Raw genomic sequence first — 14,547 nt, forward strand, 5'->3', positions numbered from 1 at the left:
TCAAGGCATTAAAAATTAAAATTCTGCTTTACTTGTCCCTCGAGTATGGATACAAAACATGAATTATTGATGGACCTATTATTTTAATAAAACTTTTAATAAAGCTAGTAAAGCTATTTGATTTGTCAATTGTTCAACTCCAGTGGACAGAAAATCGGTTTTCTAGGTATCTATACCATCTACACAATTATACTTCTCATTCATTGAATAATCTTGTTCTAAGTGGATATGGCTATTCTAACATCTCTAAAGGCAAGGCCTGGAGAATTTGTGGAAGAGAAGCTCATTTCTCAAACAAAATTATGTTTATATATATTTCAGCTACTTATGGAATTATTAATATTCTCCAAAGAGTGGTTAAGATCATAAATACTACTTATAATGAAGAATTTGGATAAAAATGGTTTTATCATATAGGCAGTTCTCAACTTTGCGTGGTACCGTGTAAACGGTAACTCATCCAAACTGGAATCCTATCTTTATTTAAGTGCAAAGCCAAGACTGTCTGTATATAGTTCTTGATTTTTCTATCAACTTAAACATTTATAGTAAGTCCACTTAGTGACTTACTGTATGTTAGCATTAAGGGTAGTTCCTTAACTGAATGCTATCAACTTTATGTCTGCATAGCTCTGCTGAAGTATAAATAAATAAAAAAATATCTTTCAGTATTCATAGTTATTAGAATATAAATTATATGTTAAGGTTTTCCCTCAGATAATTCAAATATAGATTAAATCTCTTTTAAATGCTGAAGCAAGTAAAATATCCCCAAATTCTTTAGGTTACTCCAGTTATATGACAGGGTCAAGTGTACAAAACTGCATATATGTGTGTGTGTATAAATATGTATATACATATACACATCCATCTGCAAAATGCATTAATTACAAAACATCCAAAACATTTAATTAAACAAAAAATTTCAACAAGACCCATGTATGTCTTTAAAAAAATAAGGACAATAAACTCATACAATAGCACAATGGAGCAAATGGTAATTACATATAAGACCACTAGATTTTAAAACTCAGCCTTTAACTTCAGCCTAATAACCAAGACCTCAACAAGGTTTAATTATATCAGGTCTTACACCTTTGCTATTTGTATGACCCATTAAATCTTCTATCGTATCTCTCAACGGTCCTTCATTTTATTCTGAAATTAATCTCAATCTGTACAATTAGATGTTCTACTGTGAGTAATGATAAGATCTGAACCATGAAATTAAAGGTACAGAAAAATCACTATGCAAACCTTGGGTCTTTGACTCATATATAGATTGGAGCTTGCAATGAATGGATGATTTAAAAAAAGTTCATGATTATCTTTTAACTGATAAGCAAGTTGACTGTAATGTCAATGGAAATTCTGTGTTAAGCAATACTTCAGTCCATTTCAAAATATTTTATATAAAATATACCAATTAAAAACAACAGAGAGAAATAAAGAGTTGATTTCAATATTAAGAACATGCTGAACAGTTATATTAAGCCAATCAATACACAACTTTATCATATTTTTTAAATTCAGGAAGCCAACAGTACTTCATAAATCCTCCAATGAATTAATAACTATTTTTCAATAAAATTGCCAGAATATCAAGTAATTCTGAATTTTAGATAATTCAGTTGTGATTACTTATAATCAATTTTTTGAGACTTTAAATAGGCAAGACCAACACAATTGTCCAAGTTTTAAATACATATTATATATGGGTGTGCACAGTAACACCTGGAAAAGTTAATACTGAAAGTCAGATATCATTTTATAAATTTATAGAAATATAATAATGGCTAGTATCCACCCAAGAATACCTACTAGGTAGAATGGAAACATGTAATAGCTTTTACATATGCCTTGTTTTAGAAAAAGGATGGTTTATCTTTAATTGATAAAACCTTGTAAAGTTAAAACTCCTCTAAACATTTGAATTTATTTTTGTATATTATATATATTCCAGTGATCATCACAATGGAATTTGTTATATTAATTAAATGGATGTTAAATTTTCTAATACCTAATTGTTAAGTAAAGCGAAGTGAAGCAAAAGTCATTCAGTCATGTCTGACTCTTTGCAACCCCATAGACCTCTCTAGGCCAGAATACTGGAGTGGGTAGCCTTTCCCATCTCCAGGAGATCCTCCCAACCCAGGAATCAAACTGGGGTCTCCTGCATTGCAGGTGGATTCTTTACAACTGAGCTATCAGGGAAGCCCTAACTGTTAAGTAAACAGTCATCTAATTCATCCACCAAATATACAATATTTCTAAATTATAGCTCCTCCCACACAGAGCCTTGGACCACATGTGCTCAGTAGCTCAGTTGTGGCCGACTTTTTGTGATCCCATGGACTACAGCCCGCCAGACTCCTCTGTCCATGAAATTTTCCATGCAAGAATATGGAGTGAGTTATGTTTTATGAATTCAACACAGGTGCTAGAGACAGTGCAGTGTAGGAGATAAGAGATAGGATTCTTGACACCAGGTTGTTTGGGTAAAAATTCTAGTTCTTACATTTATTGTCTGACCTTCAACAAGTTAACTTCTGTGTATCTCATTTGACATACCTGTAAAGTATTAATAGAACTGATAAAAGTATTTACTTCATAGGGCTGTTGTGAGAATTAAATGAGTTAATTTATAAAAAGCACTTAACACACCACACATACAGTCAGAAACCTTTACATGGGAGGTATTATAATCACAGTAAACGTCATAATGATCTAAAAGATATCCCATAAAAAGTACCTCCAGGTACAAATGCAAAATTCCATATACATAGGAAGTCTGTTTGTTTGGTATTACTTGTTAGACCACCATTTTAGTGATTATCTTATTTTGGATTTTAATACCTCACTGAGATACACTAGCAATTATTCTTAAACAATGAAGAATTTTTATTTCTTGAAATAAAAAGTAATATACAATTTAAATTTTTACAGAGCATAAATGAACATTAAAACATAAGAGCCAAACATAAAGTGCAGGCCTTACAAGGACGCTGATTTGAACAAATCAACTCCCCAAACACGCTTTTTGAGACAAGTGGTGTTTCTTAGATTAGGACCTCTCAAATTTCAAGAGCCTTCAAATCACATATGATCTAATTAAAATGAAAATTCTGACTCAGTGGGTCTGGGGTGGAACCTGAGATTCTGTATTTCTAACAAGTTCTCAGGTAGGTTGCTGGCCCATGGAGCAGAGTTTTGGTAACAAAGAGTTAGATATTATCAGGGAATTATTGCTCATTATATTGTATATGATAAAGGCATTGTGGTTATACAAGAAAATGTCAGAACTTTTCACAGATGCTCAGGGAATTATACATGGGTGAAAAGATATGATGCCTGGAATTCACTTCAGTGACAAAAAAAGACAGATGAAGCAATTGCAACAAAATCTCAACTGGTGAATCCAGGTAACGGGCACTTGGTTAGTCACTGAACTATTCTATTTTTATTCATGTGTGAAAATGTCATACTAAAACATTTAAAAGACACATTTCTTACAAGAACCAAGAAAAAAATTTCCAGAGGGAACTTGAAGAAAGTAGTTATATTCAAGATTATTCCTAGTCCTGTATAGGTCAAATTTCTGTTTTATAGGCAAGAAAAATATTAACTTCAGGAAACTGTTCAGAATAACAAAATGAAAAGCTAATAACTTTTTTCAAACTGTATTTTTTATCTTAAAGTTTAAAATATTATTAGTCAAGTGCTATATTTTTATTTAACTTCTTTATTTGAACCTGCAGATTTGGTCTATCTGGTTCACCCAAGAAGAGGTGCTCATGCTTCCTGGAACTTAATTACATACCTGTGATTGCTCTGAAGTGGCTTCAGAATGTGTTCCATTTGTGATCCTAGTGACATTTACAGGAGATACTTCAAATGTGACATCATCTAGGCCCGGGATAGATGATAACTGAGAGGAGAAAATTAATGTTGGTATATGAGGATAATATTAGATCTTTAAAGAGTGAGTTTCTAAGTATGTGTTGTGTTTCAAATAGTTTTCTTAAGTTTTAAAGCTATAGAAGTGGTTTCATAAAATCTCATCTTTGGTTGAAATTCTCCATGTCATCAACTACTTAAAAGTGAAAGGGACTGACAAATAAAGTATTTTTGAAGAATTTTTCACTAATCTAATTTAGGTTGTCACCATTCTTTCTTAGGAATTATTATTTTTTTAATAAGGAATCCTAGTGTAAGGAATGAGAGCATGGGCTTTGGAGTCAGATTGCCAAGGTTTAAGTCACAACATATGTTGCTGCTGCTGCTGCTAAGTCGCTTCAGTCGTGTCCGACTCTGTGCGACCCCATAGATGGCAGCCCACCAGGCTTCCCTGTCCCTGAGATTCTCCAGGCAAGAACACTGGAGTGGATTGCCACTTCCTTCTCCAATGCATGAAAGTAAAAAGTGAAAGTGAAGTTGCTCAGTCGTGCCCGACTCTTGGCGACCCCATGGACTGCAGCCTACCAGGCTCCTCCGTCCATGGATTTTCCAGGCAAGAGTACTGGAGTGGGGTGCCACTGCCTTCTCCGACAACATATGTAACCCTGTGCAAATCTTCCTAGGCCTCAATTTTCTCACCTGTACAGTGGGGGATGAGAAAACTTACATCCCAAATTTGTAAAAAGATTTTGATTAAATATATTTTGTTCCCCTTCAAAATGTGCTCTGTAGCACATTTTAAGTTTGAATAATCTGGGAAATGAGAAAACTCTTGCCACATGTTAACATATGATGCAGCTTATTCTTTTCTTCTTTCTTTAGTAATATCACTTTATGTTACTACAATGTGTTAGTTTCCATACATAAAAAATGAGCATGATGTCAGTGGTTAAGCATTTTAGGTTGGATTTCCAAGATCCATGCAAACATTCTTTTCTGATTTCATCCTGGTATCAGTGACACACATCTGTCAAATGTTTGGCTAACTTTGAGGATTAACTCTATGGTCATGGAAATAATTAAGGTTAACCTGTCCACATGGCAACTTAACTTGTGACCGTGGACTCTAACTTAAGAATTCCACAAACATTAAAATAATATACATATTCATAATAAAGAATAATGAAAAAACAATGGCAATAAGATCTAAAGCAACAATATTCATTGAAAACTGTTGACTGATGACAGTATTTAGCACAGTGGCTATGGCCCTAATAGTTTCAAGTGGGTATGGCTGCTAAGAAACTATTTTGAACATGTTCAAGGCCAAATATCCTAAATTACAAGCTAAAGAAATGTTCTGAGGGAAATACAGTAGCTGAAGACCACAGGAAGATGTAGAAAGCATAAACCAGACATTCTGATCCCTATGCTAGAAGATATTAGTAATTTCACTTCCTTCAGTTCAGTTCAGTCACTCAGTCGTGTCCAACTCTTGGCAAGCCCATGGATTATAAATAGTCAATAAATATTTTTTCAGGTCAATTTTTTTTGATAAAAGAACAAAGTCACAAAAATATATTAGCATCTCCATTATTTTATATACAAGAAAAGCACACAAAACCTGCAAGCTTTCAAACTGAAACAACCTTCTATTTTTGCTTTTATATGACAGTTACCTTTTGTGATATCTGACATCAGAACTGGTACTACTCACTAGCATTTAATATATTTACAAATGGAAAATAGCTGAGATTTTCTCCAAATTTTGTTCTGAAGACATGTAAAGTTTTACAGAATTTTTTTCCTGTGTTATCTATGACTACTATTAAGATAATTGTGAGTTTTCCATTAAATGAAGCAAACTATACAACATTCAATTTGTTAACATGTTACTCATTATGTTTTTGATTAAATAATGAAAGAAACCTTGACCCATGTGTATATTTAAACAGACTCAGTTAGTGGTTCATAATGAAGATATTTCCTTTGCAATTATAATAAATTAAACAAATGAAAGCACTGCACCACATCATGGATGCAGGAGCTAAGTTGAATTCATTCCTAAATACAATTAAAGTTAAATGCAACTGAGAAAGTTGATATATGTAGAGCAAGTTTATCCTATAAATTATTCAGAAATACAAACCTTTGCATCTAGAATATTGAGAGTTGTTTCAATTTGCTGGATTCGAAGAGAAAGGTCTGCTAGTTTCTGAAAAAGAAAGAGTAGAAACAAAAGGATAAAGTTAAAAACTATGGTTAAAATATTTGTGATTTTCTAATATACTACTCTCTTATTCACAAGAGTAAGAATTGAAACTCAAGTATTCAATTATCTTTATTAGGATGTTTCATGGTTATTTTATAAAACTGTATTCATAGAGAAGCTGTTACATTTTCAGTCTTATGAAACTCATTATCAGAGCCATAATCAATCACTGGGACCAGAATGTAAACTCCTCTGAAGACAGAGTTTTTTATTCACTGTTATACCCCTTGTGACCAGAGCAGTACTTGACACTTAACAGAAGCCCGATAATTACTTGCTGCTGAATGAAGGAATTCTTCATAGAACACAGGATTAAAAACTAGCCCCAAACAGAAAGGAGCAGGGTCTGCCTTTGTATATCACTTAAACACAGAAATATATACAATTAGTCCCGAATTCAAACTTTCCAAGTTTGAAAAGAAGATGATATTGGAAGATAAGTAGTTAATGTTGGGAAGAATTAAAACAGAGGAAAAAAAAAGAATACGAAAAAAGCAAAAGGAATCAACCAACCATTAAAACCCAAGATAAACCAGAAGCAAGAGCTTATCATGCTCTAGTTATTCTGTACCATTAAATTAGCCATATATATGTGTTGTGTGTTAGTCGCTCAGTCATGTCTACTTGCAACCCCATGGACTGTAACCTGCTAGGCTCCTCTGTCTGTGGGATTCTCCAGGCAAGAATACTGGAGTGGGTTGCCATGTTCTTCTCCATTTTAAAGTATGCCCTTGATATCATTTATAATCCCACGTTTTATTTTATGCATTTAAAAACATTAATTTCATTTCACTAGACTGCCAAAGGATCCATGGCAAAATTAAGAACCTCTGCTTTTCAAAGATTATTCAGCATAATAAATGTTTTTGAGTCTATTCCCATGTAATTACTGTTATAATACACATAAATATGTACTTTCTAAAATGCCACTGTCCCTTGACAAAATACACCTGGTTTCATTTATGGGCTGCTAAAGCGCATTTCTATGATGTTTATGTCATCTGCATTTTCCTTCTATACTCCTAGAGCACCAGAAAGCAGGTTTCTCAGTCTTGGCTCTATTGACTGAGCTCTACTGACTGGCTCTATTTTGGGCTGGATAATTCTTTGTTGTAAACGTCTATCCTGTGCACCATAGGATAGTTAGCAGAATCTCTGACCTCTACCCACTAATTGCCACAAAAATTCCCCAACTGCAACAACGAAAAATGTTTCTAGACATTGCCAAATGTTCCCTGGTTGAGAACCACTACTCTGAAGTGTAGATGACTATGGATATAAGTAACATGATCAATAACAGTAATTGTCCCCACCTTTGAAAGTTTCAGCAGAGAGGAAACAGAAAGGTATGTCTACTTTCCCATCCATTTAACCATCCATCCTCTTTATAAGTATTTAAAGCAAACCTGAAATATCTTGAGTTGGGACAATAGGGGAATTTACAAGGTTCCTAGTTTTTCAGATAAAGTTGAAGAGTTCTTGACGCACCACCTACTTATTTGCAAGGCAGTGCATTTTACTCAAGTGGAAAAAAAAAAAAAGAGGAAGAAATATGGAGCTAAAAGTTGAACATGGGAAAAAAAGCACTGTGGGACTTCAGGTTTGTAAAATATCTCATTTGCAGATCCGGTTCTTTAAAACAGAAACAATTAGTCATTTTGGGTTGAGTATGTCCTAGAAGCCAGAGAGGGAAGCAACTGATGGTTTTACTAAGCTTCATCTGACACTTAAATCCAGCAGTTGTAAAAGTTTTAAAAGCAGTTGTAAAAGTTATAGCAGTAAATAGGGTTTTCAGCAAAACCTTATTTGGTTTAAGGTGAAGTCTGATGGTGGGCCTAAAAATTGGACATAGAAGATAAGCACTAAATTTTTTTTTAGGTCATGTGAAAATTCTCAGAGCTTTTGCCTGTATTTAAAGTTTTTTTTTTTTTTTAAAGAAATGTTTTACAATATTTATAAATGACTAAAATCCCAGTATTCTAGGCATGTTACAAGTCTGAGTCAAATATACCTGATTGCCCTGTTTGCTGAATACCTTTAACTTTAAAATTTACAATAAGGTTAAACTTCCACTCAGTCTTACCTGTGCTATGCGCAGAACTTGCGCTGTTCTCCACGTACTTCCTATTTAAAATTTGTAATCCCTGTCCCTGTGGACTGCCACAAGATTTTGATGATTAGGACCAGAATAGAAATGCTTACTGGAGACTTGTGAGGGAAGAGGAGACGGACCCTGAGTAACTCTGTAACTTGGGTCAGATTCAACTACTTTCCTTTCTCCATCTTCTAACTTTTCTCCTATCCTGGTTCTAGTCATTAGAAGAGTTACAAAGTAGTTCAGTATCCAGAAAGTTTTTTAAAAGCTAACTTCTTCACTTTTCTCTTTATCAAAGAATTCTAAAACCAGTATTAGTGATGAAGAAAGACCCCTATTGATTTCAAATTTAATTTTCATTTGAGTTTAGCTGTGACTGAAGATACTGTTTGGGTTTGGTTCAAAGCAGATTAAGTGAAAGAGTTAAAACAAAAAGTTGGAGGGGGGTAGTTGAGAGAGGAACAGAAGGGAGGAAAGAATGAATCATGAGGCTTTGATAATGGATAAGCAATCAACAAGACAGTTTTTGTTATACTTTATCTGTATGTGTGCTCAGTTGTGTCCAATTCTTTGAGGCTCAACTCTCAGAGACCTGACTCTTTGATACCCTGTGGACTGAAGCCCATCAGGCTCCTCTGTCCGTGAGATACTTTGGGCAAGAATACTGGAGTGGGTTGCTATTTTCTTCCTCCAGGGATCTTCCCCACCTAGGGATCAAACCTGAGTCTCCCGTCTCCTGCACTGCTAGCAGATTCAGCTGAGCCATCGGGGATTCCCCACTGAAGGGGTATTTAATTTTAAGTGGTCATTGAACTTTTGTAAAGTAGAATTTGCAAGCTTATGGAGAAATACTGTCCTATCTGTGTGAGAATTTTCTCTAGCCTATGGACTGAGCACAATGATTTTAATATATTAAAGTGTATATAAATGTATCCTGTTCTTAACACAGAATAATGGCCCCAAGGACATCTATATTCCTACACTTTTTAGGCAGCAACCATCCCTCTATGAACAGTCTCATTCAAGGACTGGATCGTGGGGGATACTCAAATGATGAACAGTAATTTCAGCACTCAGGTAGTTCATGACCCCAAAGTGGAACCCTAAGGTTTTACATGATCCTCAAGTAGTAAAGAAAACTGATCAAGAACACCTTTTGGTTTTAGATGACTGTCCCACTTCCTTGTCCTCTTTTTCTCCTTTCTTCAAACCAATTTCAAGTCATGCTTCCCATTTTCCTTCCCACTCTCTTTTAGTTTTTTGTTAAGACAGGTGTCCCTGGATATGGTACCTAACCTGTCACTGGGTTGTGTTGTTGTTTCCGACCCTTTGCGACCCCATGAACTGTGGCCCGCCAGGCTCCTTTATCCACGGGATTTCCCAGGCAAGAATACTGGAGTGGGTTGCCATTTCCTAGTCCAGGGGATCTTCCCTACCCAGGTATCAAGCCCATGTCTCCTGCACTGGCAGACAGACTCTTTTACCACTGTGCCACCTGGGTCATTGGGTTACTTGATCCTTAATTCACAACTCATTTGCAGAAAGTATTTTTACTTCTATCATGATATTTAATGCCCAAGTTATGTTTCTAGGCTACCTCCCCAATCATCTTTTCCATGAAGCAATGTAACATAATTTTAATAGAAACTGAAACAGTATATATTTAAAATGCAATCCTTAGGGTAAGAGAAACATGACCAACTTCAAAATTAAAAAAAAAAATGTTTTTGTGAAATCTTGGAACTGCTTTTGTTGTTTAATCACAATAAACCTTACTATTTCACAAAGCCTCCAGAAAGTTCATTCAGCAGAGATGGGCTGTAGGAACTGACGGTAATAGAATCAAAGAGGATTTAAGCTATGTCAACACAATAGCTGGGGGACAAGAGGTCATAGTACATGATTGCATACACCATAATTCTTACTTTACTCATTTGTTACCTTCTAAAGTGCAAGGTGACATTGGGCCACTCATTCAACCAGTATCAAAGGACCTACCTCCTCACAAACTGTAGAAAAGCGGTTGAGGAACTGTACAGTGTGCACCACAAACTGGTTTAGAAAAGCCACCGTTCTTTTCTGTTGAATAGCTGGCACCTGTTTTACGTAAAAATAAACATGATCCGTACAGGACGAAACGTACAGCACGAAATCACCTTGATACTAATAATAAGGAGGCGTTCTCCTGTGTGATACAGTTACTGGAAGTACTGCGAATAGTCATTAACTTGTTTTCCTAAACTGTGGGGGTGGGGTGTCCAAAATGACAGAGGCTGCAGTTTGAGAACGGGTTCTGGATTCACAGATGCGAACTTTCACAGGTAAAGGCAACACACACAAACACACGAAAAACTGGAAGGGCCAAATATAAAAGAGGTCGGAACAAGTAAGAGTTCCTACCCTTGAACATAAGAACTCGTGACTCGGGAAGGGAAGGAGAGGAGAGGCATACTACTCCCGCCCCACCATAGAAGGCTCGGGAAGGACCCCTTTTTAAGGTGAACTGTGGAACCCTCCCTCCCAAGAGAGGGGGAAGTCACGCACAGGCCAGGGTTGGGCAGAGTGGTGGGGTCTTTCTGGGAACCCAGCGTCCCTTCCCCATCATCCTACCAGGTCGCCGAAATCCAACTCCATCTTTACAAACCTTAGTTAGGTCTATGCCTGAGCCCATGAGAGGAAGCCCATCCTCATCCATCTCCTCAGCGGGCGGGGGACTCAGGGCTCACCCCCAAACCCCTCCCCAGCCCGGCCCGCCCAACACGGTAATAGCGTCCGAACGCCTCTCCTAGTCCACGCCTCCCGGTCCCGGGAAACGCCGGAAGGAAACGCCTCCTCCCGCCAATCACTCGGCGCCTTCCAGAGAGCCGGCCCATTCGCACGGCATTCTGGGAATGGTAGTTCCAGCTCCGGATTGTGACGTCAAACAAGGCGGGGTCGGGTGGAGCAAGGCTGTAGTCTAGCAGTCTTAACTACCTACCTCCAGTCTGCCCCCACTCCAAAATAAAAAAGTAAACCGTGGGGTCTGTTTGAGTTTATCCCTGCTTAGTCTGGTGTGTTATATATGCAGCTAAGTTATTCGTTAATTAAAAACAAAAAGTGCCAGATACTATGGTAGGCCTTGTGGTGAATACAAAGATTGAAAGAGGTTTAGCATATGTATCTATATAGAAAACTATGCATTGGAGAAGGAAATGGCAACCCACTCCAGTGTTCTTGCCTGGAGAATCCCAGGGATGGGGGAGCCTGGTTGGCTGCCGTCTATGGGGTTGCACAGAGTCGGACACGACTGAAGCGACTTAGCAGCAGCAGCAGTAGAGAACTATAGAAACATTATCCTAAGTTGAACGATTGACAAAAAAAATTTAAGTGCTCTTTAAAAAAGAAAAGAAATATAATGCTATGAGATGTAATTTCTAGTTAACAGAAAAGTGGGAGTGTCTCTCCATCTCCTAGGATCCTTGATCATTACTGTTCATCAATCATCCATAGCTCCTGACAGCAGTGCCACTCACAACTTAACTGAATTTCCAGGGCTGTTAAAAACAATATCTAGAAGTTTTGGACAACTGCCAGAAATCCTGTGGAATATATAATCCTTCCTCTAGAGTTTCTCTCATTGGATTTCACTTATTGTACTAAATTCTGGAGACAAAGCAAGTAAATTGTAATGAATACTGATTTGAAGAGTCAGGCATTTTAAATGCTACCTGCATATAGCCATTAAATTAAAAAGTCTTTAAGAATCTTTTAATAGTTATCTTTGTTTTCATAGCAGATAACTAGAAAGTCACTTTTATCATCAATCAGTTCTTAGGTGAGGGAAATGAGAAGACTGTGTTCCTATTTTTTTGTTTTTCTTTCTGCTCTGCTTCAGGATGAACAATTAGAGGAGTATAGTATTGGTTCAGCATAGTGGGAAAATAAATTTAAATACCCCCTACCCTGCTCCCCACTTCCACCAGGAGTGATGCTGTGCTTAGGTCTCTCAGATGTGTCCGATTCGTTGTGACCCCATAGACTGTAGCTAGCCAGGCTTCTCTGTCTGTGGGGATTCTCCAGGCAAGAATAGTGGATTGCCATGCACTTCTCCAGGGGATCTTTCCAACCCAGGGGTCAAACCCAGGTCTTCTGCATTGCAGGCAGATTCTTCACCATTGAGCCACCACGGAAGCCCAAGAATATAGGACTGGGTAGCCTATGCCTTCTCCAGGGGATCCTTGTGACCCAGGAATCGAACCAGGGTCAGGCAGACTGCATTGCAGGCGGATTCAATCATCTTTTGGGACTTGGTTAAGTAAAGGAATTCTAGCCTCTTTATTCATTCTAGGCTAGATATAACCTAACCTAGTTAAGAATCCATTGTTTTAGGCTCCTTCTCTTAATTGTGCCTACAAAGTTGGGTTGTAGGCTTTTGTAGGCAGTAGTCCCTAAAAAGTGGATTACCTCAGGAGAAGATATCTGGATATATTTACAGTTGGGGGGTGCCCAATAAAACAGCATATAGCCTAATGATTAAGAAAACTTGCTTAGTAGGGGGGAGGTCCTTTTGCTATGTTGTACCCTGGGACTTTAACTTATGTAGTTGATGAGTGATGATTGAATGGTAATTACCATTGAAAGAATGTTACTTATGTTTCCCAAGAGAAGGGGACCGGTGATGCCACACAGGCTGTAGGGGAAACACCAAATTTTGGTTGGGAGGAAGACAGAAGCAAGAGCCAGGGGAAAGCCTATGCCGTATCCTTTATTGTGACTTCTGTGGTTGAAAGGCAAGGCAGGACAGGAGAAGCAAGTGAAGGCTGGCTGGTGTGAATAATTCCAGTGGGTTTAGGGCACAGGAGTTGTCCCTTTTGTCTGTACCTTGCCCTGGGTTAAATTATGGCAGGGGAAATATTGGCTTGGTGTAAAAGTTTAGATAAGGAGGTGGTTGGGGGTAATGGTCTCAGATTGGTTGGTTTGTGTATGAAAAACGTGCTTGCAAGTAAATTGTTTGACTAACTTTGGGAATTAGCTAGTCCTGGTAGATGCTTGTCTTTCCCAGGATCTTTAAGTCCACATATGTCAGAGCTTCAGGGATACAGAAATTTATATATATATACACACACACATAAATATAATGTTATATATATATATGTTATATATATAGTTACATGTATTTATGTATAATTATACATATAATTAATATAAGTTTATGTGATGAACATGTGCTAAAAAGACAATGACAGAATCCAAGAAAGCACAGAACACTCACCTTTCAGGTAACAGTTTCAGAAAGGTACCTCATTTCTGGATCTAGAGCCTCATTCAGTTTCTCAAGAAGTGATCAGAGGGGAAGGAGTAGCTGCCTGGCTATGGAAACCATGGGGAGGGTATTTAGGAGACAGAGTCTTATCATCCCTTATCCAGACTCTCAATTAAGCCTCCTGTTTCAATAACCCCTAAAACATTGCTTTGCCAACAAAGGTCCGTCTAGTCAAGGCTATGGTTTTTCCAGTAGTCATGTATGGATGTGAGGGTTGGACTGTGAAGAAAGCTGAGCGCCAAAGAATTGATGCTTTTGAACTGTGGTGTTGGAGAAGACTCTTGAGAGTCCCTTGGACTGCAAGGAGATCCAACCAGTCCATTCTAAAGGAGATCGGTCCTGGGTGTTCTTTGGAAGGAATGATGGTAAAGCTGAAACTCCAGTACTTTGGCCACCTCATGCAAAGCATTGACTCATTGGAAAAGACTCTGATGCTGGGAGGGATTGGGGGCAGGAGGAGAAGGGAACGACAGAGGATGAGATGTCTGGATGGCATCACTGACTCAATGGATATGAGTCTGAGTGAACTCCGGAAGTTGGTGATGGACAGGGAGGCCTGGCGTGCTGCAATTCATGGGGTCGCAAAGAGTCGGACACGACTGAGCAACTGAACTGAACTGAAAACATTGCACCCCACTTCTGAAGAACTGGTGCCCCCCATCGAAGTGTCTTCTAAACTGTCACTTCTCTTTTAGTCCATAGAGCAACTTGCTTTCATCACTCGATACCTAACACATTGTGACCATGTGGTATTGTTAACCTCTTTGTAATTTCCTTGAGATCACAGGCCGGTTTCCATTTCTTTGTTGTTGTTGTTCAGTTGCTCAGTCGTGTCTGACTCTTTGTGATCCCATGGACTGCAGCACGCCAGAATTCCCTGTCCTTAACCATCTTCTGGAGTTTGCTCAAACTCATGTCCATTGAGTCAGTGATGTCATCCAACCATTTCATCCTCTGTCATCCCCTTCTCCTCCTGCCTTC

General features: G+C 37.8%; 1 protein-coding gene across 2 annotated transcripts in view; it reads right to left on the reverse strand.

Moving 5' to 3' along the window:
- Positions 1–11,038, reverse strand: part of WASHC3 (WASH complex subunit 3) — a 55,177-nt gene extending 44,139 nt beyond the window's left edge. For both annotated transcript variants that reach the window (XM_068971800.1, XM_068971798.1), the window contains exons 1-4: positions 10,909–11,038; positions 10,263–10,361; positions 6,047–6,112; positions 3,821–3,928 (exon numbers count right to left, since the gene is read on the reverse strand). In XM_068971800.1, the coding sequence (XP_068827901.1) occupies positions 3,821–3,928; positions 6,047–6,112; positions 10,263–10,361; positions 10,909–10,959 (324 nt within the window). In that variant the 5' untranslated portion in view covers positions 10,960–11,038. The remainder of the gene's footprint in view (positions 1–3,820; positions 3,929–6,046; positions 6,113–10,262; positions 10,362–10,908) is intronic.
- Between the last annotated feature and the right edge of the window lie 3,509 nt (positions 11,039–14,547).

This window comes from Capricornis sumatraensis, chromosome 4 (assembly GCF_032405125.1).
Source record: "Capricornis sumatraensis isolate serow.1 chromosome 4, serow.2, whole genome shotgun sequence".
Taxonomy (NCBI): domain Eukaryota; kingdom Metazoa; phylum Chordata; class Mammalia; order Artiodactyla; family Bovidae; genus Capricornis; species Capricornis sumatraensis.